The sequence below is a fragment of the Littorina saxatilis genome, linkage group LG1, assembly GCF_037325665.1.
Source record: "Littorina saxatilis isolate snail1 linkage group LG1, US_GU_Lsax_2.0, whole genome shotgun sequence".
Classification (NCBI taxonomy): Eukaryota; Metazoa; Mollusca; class Gastropoda; order Littorinimorpha; family Littorinidae; genus Littorina; species Littorina saxatilis.
This window is the reverse complement of record NC_090245.1, coordinates 17,652,097-17,659,556: the sequence shown is the minus strand read 5'-3', so window position 1 is coordinate 17,659,556 and position 7,460 is coordinate 17,652,097. Positions and strand designations below refer to the sequence as shown.

Here is a 7,460-nt window from a genome sequence, read left to right as displayed (position 1 = left end):
CAGGCGGACGCGGCCGGGATTCAAACCCTCGACCTTCCGATTAAGAGACCGACGTCTTACCACCCCGCCACAACGCCCGTTAGGTTATCTATCTGTCATACTTTTCAGTATTTTTTGCTTCCAAAGTTTCGTCAGAAACTGTCTTCTTGCAATCACTGGATTTGTATTAGGACACGTATATCACAGTTACGTTGACCGGCACGGTTGGCCTAGTGGTAAGGCGTCCGCCCCGTGATTGGGAGGTCGTGGGTTCGAACCTAAGACTTTAAAATTGGCAATCTAGTGGCTGCTCCGCCTGGCGTCTGGCATTATAGGGTTAGTGCTAGGACTGGTTGGTCCGGTGTCAGAATAATGTGACTGGGTGAGACATGAAGCCTGTGCTGCGACTTCTGTCTTGTGTGTGGCGCACGTTATGATTATGTCAAAGCAGCACCGCCCTGATATGGCCCTTCGTGGTCGGCTGGGCGTTAAGCAAACAAACAAACAAACAAACAAATCACAGTTACGTTAATTAGAAGGAACCACAAAGCATAAAAACAATTAATCAAATTATTGTAAACGTCTAGAGTCTTTAAGCTTATAGCTTAGTTTAGTTGTATGGGTTTTTTTTTCGTTTTAACATAGAGGGGGAATCGAGACGAGGGTCGTGGTGTGTGTGTGTGTGTGTGTGTGTGTCTATGCGTGTGTGTGTGTAGAGCGATTAAGACCAAACTACTGGACCGATCTTTATAAAATTTGACATGAGAGTTCCTGGGAATGATATCCCCGGACTTTTTTTTTTTTGATAAATGTCTTTGATGACGTCATATCCGGCTTTTTGTAAAAGTTGAGGCAGCACTGTCACACCCTCATTTTTCAATCAAATTGATTGAAATTTTTTTAAAGCAATCTTCGACAAAGGTCGGACTTCGGTATTGCATTTCAGCTTGGTGGCTTAAAAATTAATTGATGACTTTGGTCATTAAAAATCTGAAAATTGTAATAATTTTTTGTTTATATAAAACGATCCAAATTTACGTTCATCTTATTCTACATCATTTCCTGATTCCTTCTTCTTCTTCTTCGGCGTTCCAGATTTCCTGATTCCAAAAACATATAAATGTGTTATATTTGGATTAAAAACAAGCTCTCAAAATTAAAAATATAAAAATTATGATCAAAATTAAATTTCCGAAATCGATTTTAAAACAATTTCATCTTATTCCTTGTCGGTTCCTGATTCCAAAAACATATAGATATGATATGTTTGGATTAAAAACACGCTCAGAAAGTTAAAACGAAGACAGGTACAGAAAAGCGTGCTATGCAGCACAGCGAAACCACTACCGCGCAGAACAGGCTCGTCAGTTTCACTCCGTTATGCACAAGCGGCGGACTGCGGTCATTGTAAAAAAAAATGCAGTGCGTTCAGTTTCATTCTGTGAGTTCCACAGCTTGGCTAAATGTAGTAATTTCGCCTTACGCGACTTGTTTTTCTTTACTTTTCTTCCGTGTGACATCTTCCTCCCCCACCCCCTCCCCACACACACAAGCTTTAATTTCAGAACGGCCAAAAAGCAACTCTTTGGAGACACTCGCAAAGTTCTCCCAGACAAAAGTGACTTCAGAAAATTGCTATAAATCAACTGAATTCATCCACAGACTCATAGGCCAACAAATTTAGCACACAAATGCTAACATCATGCTGTCAAACATTCCGAATCAAATCATCAGAAAACGGACACAGTCTCAAAAATAGGCGCACCGTTAACGCTGTAAAGAGTTGTCAATCAAAGATATGATCAAAAAAATAAAAAACGCACAAATAAAAATAAAAATAAAAATCCGAATGAATTGAACGAAGGCACACGACTGCACTTGACAAACTGGAGAGATAGCGTTTCCATGGAAACCGCTATTCGGAACCAGTCAGAGGGCTCTTGACTTTTCCGCTAAAACGCTCTTGTTTTTGGAATAATGCCGTTAAAAAGGGATGATATGAAAAGCTCCCAGAAAAACACGGAAAGAATTTGTGGTGGGAGAGTCTCCGAGGTAAACTTGAAAAGGATGAATAAGCCTTGACAATTTCCGATAACACACACGTGAGGAAACGTCGACTGTATTTTGTTATCGTTGAGAAATTTCCGATTGCATGGTAAAGAGGAAGTACTGGAGGGATGACAAAAAATGTCGTCTTTTGTTAGATTTTCATCGATAGATTTTGCTCGTTGTGCATGTGGTTTAAAGGGGCTTTTCCCTGCCAAGAAATTGTCTCAAAATCGCTTCAATATATATTCCATTCGGGCTTTGTCGATTCCTGTTGTTGTTTTTGAACAAGTTTCCATTAAATTGTATAGAGGAAGTACTAGACGGGTGACGAAAAGTTTGTCTTTAAATGGAATTTCAATCCGTTCATTTTGCCTTGCAGCGCGTGTGTTTTAAAGGAGTATTTCTCTGCCAACATTTATTCAATCTAGAATGCATCTTGATATTCAGACATTTCTAGTCACATTGAAACAAAAACAGTTCTAGAGGAAAGACAAAGAATATCGCCTTTTGTTGGATTTCCATCGATATATTTGCTTTGCAATGCATGTTAGCGTCCTTTGAAAACAAATCGCTTCGAATCTTATTTTATTCGGCTTCCAGACCAGAATAATACAAGCAGTACCTTGCTCGGCAGGAAACTTGACATTGTTAAACCAAGTGTTTCAAAGCAACTTTGTGCTATAAGAAGAACGACTGAAGACCATGCACGATACAGAGCAAGGTCCAGATAATCTTTTAACATGGAAAGGGGATTATCAAACCGCTTATGGGGTGTAAGCCTATGTTTCTTAATTGAGATACCAAAAAAATACGCACTGTCCCAAGGCTTATATTGCTAAGAACGTTTAGTATAAGGCCTCTAGACATCTTAGTTTTAAGCTATTAAAAAAAACTTTTAAAAAATACACTGAAATGCAAAGAAAAGAAAAGAAAACGAATGTTGCAATTATGTCATAGGTTATTGAGCAACGTCAATTTAACATCTGAACTACATGTTTAAATATGGCCGGTTTGCGTATTGGTAAGTATACAACATTCTGAAAAATGCCAATTCGCCTATTGGTTTAAACATAAATTTATTTTAACAAAGGTTACAATCATGACATGAAAACAAAGTTCACAGAAACAGCAACAAGCTAGAAGCTTATAGTGGTGTTCCTGCATGACAGTACAACATAAGGCGGTAACGGCTGAACAATTTGTCTCAATAAACCAAATCTATTAATAACGTAATAAACGTTGCATAATGATTATAAAGAAAGACAGTAAAAGGAAGGAGGGGGGGGGGAGAAGATGAATAAAAGAAGAGGGATGGGTTGGAGATATGCAGAAGTTAAAGTTGTTGTCCGGCTTGTAGAGCATTTATTCTGGTTTGCCCAAAGCGGCCTGAACGTTCAATGAACGAGTGTACGGTGGAAAAAATTCGCCTATTGATTCAGCTGCGCTTAAATCTCAATATTCACATTATTGAAACCGAATTTTGTTTGCTTGAAATCACTTGGTTTTCGATTAGCTTTATTACTGAAGTTGCAGTGTGTCTACCGGTGTGAAGTACTCTGTGTGCATCTGTGTGTGGTGGGGGGGGGCGCGTGTATGTGTCTGTTTGTTTGTCTGTCTATCTGTCTGTTTCTGTTTGTTTGTGTGTATATGCGTGTATGCTTTGTGTGTGTGTGTGTGTTTGTGTGTATATGCGTGTATGCTTTGTGTGTGTGTGTGTGTGTGTGAGTTTGTGTGTGTGTGTGTATGTGTGTGTGTGTGTATGTGTGTGTGTCTGTCTGTGTGTCTGTCTGTCTGTGTGTGTGTGTGTGTGTGTGTGTGTGTGTGTGTGTGTGTGTGTGTGTGTGTGTGTGTGTGTGTGGGCGTAAGCTTAGAGGGTGATATGCAGGTGTTCTTCATGAAAACCTAAAAGTTAATTATTGTATTCTTGGAATAAGAGACAGAAAAAGTTACGAATACAAATTAAAACACATCAACAGTGTCAAACATTATGTTAAATGTTGAAATGTCCTTGTTGAATACTAACAAATTAACTAACTTACTAATTAACTAACTAACTAGCTTACTAGCTACGTGACTAGCACAAACATTTTTCAATAACATAAATAATTAAATTAAATAAAGAATTAATGAAATGAACATTTGAAAAGGTAAATAATGAAATTGATAATAAAATAAATAGCGAATTAAAACAAGAATAGAATATCAACTTCAATTCTGTATTGGCCGCACTTTGGTAATCGTTTTGCAAGTACCCGCCAATGCCAAATGGACAGGAAAAGATACATTAATTGGACACGTTTTGCTGACCAGAAAAAGGAAAATAATTTCGTCGGTTTTGATTTTGGCTATTATTTTCATTTGAAAAGAAAACATGTTAGATAGCTCATGTGACTAATCTCACTGCAGTATATTTAGGAAACTGTTACTATCAAAATATGCTTATGTAATAAACATCGTGTTATTGGTGCATGTGAATCGTGATCGGCCTCTACGCTTACTTACACTCCTGGGCACACAAACAGTTTCGAAATTTAATACTTCATTACTTTGTACTTAGCATCTATTTGAGAAAACTTTGAAATTCAATGGGTGAAATGTGTTAAATGTTTGTACATGTGTAGAACGACGAAGAGATCGCTTCATCCCGAAGTATGTTACACGGTACTGGGAAATACAATTTTCCGTTTAGAACACTTAACCTTTCTCGTGCTACATTTATATAAATTATGGAGAAAAACTAAACTATTTCCGTTTAAAATCGGTGCACATATGCGCAGCGTTCCACGAAATCAGAAACAGTGTTAACAGCTCGTCGCGGTCGAAAACTGTCCAATTTGAATAACTTCCGAATCTTGGAAAATAAAACAGGCGCAGGGTATTAGGAAGTTTTTATTAGTCTTCTTTAAGGTAAACAGGGGTAAAGATAATGAACAAATGCTTCGAATTATACGCATTACGTTTTCCAACCTATGACATAACTTGAAAAGCAGTGCACCTGTAAATGGTTCATGGGGCCGGGTTCATGATTAAGCAAGAAAAACCGATGACTCGGAAGCATCAAGAGAAACAGTTAACAGCTGAGAAATCTCAAGTTCCGATATTTGATAAATTTCCCTAAGATAAATAAAAGATCCCTCCATGAAATTAATTAACGCGTTGACGTGTGGAAAACAAAGCATTTCAGTTATTTATACGCGTTGCTTAAAAACACCACAGAGAAAACACTGACAAAGGTTCCAGCATAAATGATAACTTTGCCCGGAAACATTATATACAGAAACGCAGTGACGCAAAATGACTAACTGTCATTGGAAACAAATATATATATATATATGAAAACTGTGAGAAGCATCCGCGAAAAAATAAAAAGTTAACGATGAAGAATGGAAAAACAAGGTTGACTTATAATAAAACACACATCTCGAGTACATTTAAGCAAAGAAGTTAACACTGAAGCAAAAAGACAACAGTTTTTTTTTTCCATTACTGTAACACGTACCTGGAAACATCATACCAGGCAGGCTGGTAAAAGTGCAGGCCCTGTAATATTCCTGTTGGGTGATGGCCTGCATCATGAAGATGTGTGCTGATTTTTCGTCAGTTTTTTTCTGGATGGACACACCCAGGTGTCTTTCTGCTGCCGGCGTCAATATACAGAACAAATTAGCTGCTGCCAGTGACAACAGTATACACTGTAAGGTCGTTTCCCGATGATTGGGTTTGATGACTGCAACAACAAAGCCAAATCCCTGGAACCTCTACAAAATATGTTCACCCCTGGAGTCTGTTGTCAGATCCTCAAAGATCCACTTGAGTTTCAGGTACTCAAAACATCCACTTGACTTTTTTTGTGTTTTCTCCAAGCATCACAACTGGAATAAATTTTTCTTCGTGTCTCTGAAGTCTGGTCCATGTGACCTTTTGCATTCAACGTCCACTCGTCACCGTCTCATCGTGAACAAGACGCCCTTCCGTTGTGTCTTTCTGTCTCTGCAAGTGTCTCCCTCCGTCTCTCTATTCTCGCAGACTTGTGCTTCCGTAGCTCTTCCTTCCTTCCGTCTCTTTTCCTCCTCTCTCGAGTTGTTTTCTTTTTTTATTATGCCAAGGGGGGCGGACCCCTTCCTCCTCCTCCTTCCGTGTACGTTCGCAGGAAGCCGAGCGCTTACAGACGTCCTCCCAGGAACTGCAAGACACAACTGTAGTGCTGGAGTGGCGCTAGAACCTCGGGCTTGTTGTGGAAGCTCGGGGGCTTGTTGATTGTTCTTATGTATCTAATTATCTGCGGGGCCCGGGGGCCGGGGGCTTCCGTGGAAAGCGAGGCGCAATTTCCTAGCGGAACTTTCGTTCCCTCCTCGTGCTACCGGTGACAAGCCAAGAGAGAGCTCTACAGTGCCGGGGCGACAGGAGAGAGGAAACTTTTCAAGCACCGATTTTAAATCAGTTCCGCCTTGCCTTGCCATGGGAGGAGGAAACTGCCCATTGATTTACGCCGGTCGCCATTTATACCAAAGTCATGTTTAATCAAAAACCAATCGCCGCGGCCAATCACGCTGCCAATTATCGCCTATCGCTCCCTCATTGGCTGGCGCCCCGTTTCCTCGGCGCTATTGTGATGGCGGCGGGCGGCAGGGCGAAGTTGCTATGGCGACTGAGAGCTTCTCTGATGCTCCACGTGCGCCGCGTGTTGACAAAGCGCGTGAGAGAGCGAGGAAGAGGGGGAAAGGAATAAGAGTGGCGCGCGCGCCAGGCACGCGGGGGTGTGTCCCCCGAAGCGCTATGACCCGCCCCCTCCTCTCTGTCAACGCTGCTCGGGTTTGTTGTCTGTCACGGAGTGAGGGACAGCTCTTCCCTCCTGTCCGCTGTCGTTCGGGGGGGTTGTCGCTAGCTGAAAAGATGGGTGACGCTTTCTCACACACACGTGCAGGCAGAGGCTTGTCAAGCGTGGCTGCCGCGTTCGGTCGCAAGACGTTGAAAAAGGGAGGACTGGCATTTAAGACGTATGCGAAGGAAGATGTATAGAGTAGCTCAAGCAGAGTGGCTTCCTTTGACATATATATAATACGAGTCTTTGATCATTTTGCCTATGTTGCGTTGCGTTCCTTGTGTGTTTGTGTCTTTGCAAAAGAAGGAGTAGCTTTATTTGACTAAATGTGTGAGATTCTTTGATCATTTCACTTCATTAGCATTGCATTTTGTGTGTCTTATTTCAGAGTCCCAATCTTAAATGCGTTTTGTTTTCATCAATATCGCTTATAATTTTTGTGAATCAGGACCACTTGGTTTTTTTTACTATTCCGCACTATGTTACAAGTTGCGTAGCCCTCAGAAGAACCTGCATGTTTGTGCACATTTCTTTCATTTGCAGGTGTGCTGGTAAAAGTCATGAATTTGCACGTCTTCGAGGCATCTATGTGGTAAAGAAATAAATCATG

The 7,460-nt window shown here is 40.7% G+C and overlaps 1 protein-coding gene across 1 annotated transcript in view; it reads right to left on the bottom strand.

Moving 5' to 3' along the window:
• Positions 1-6,478, bottom strand: part of LOC138963226 (transcriptional regulator ERG homolog) — a 31,019-nt gene extending 24,541 nt beyond the window's left edge. Inside the window, exon 1 of the mRNA XM_070335287.1 lies at positions 5,528-6,478. Within this exon, the coding sequence (XP_070191388.1) occupies positions 5,528-5,603 (76 nt within the window). The 5' untranslated portion in view covers positions 5,604-6,478. The remainder of the gene's footprint in view (positions 1-5,527) is intronic.
• Between the last annotated feature and the right edge of the window lie 982 nt (positions 6,479-7,460).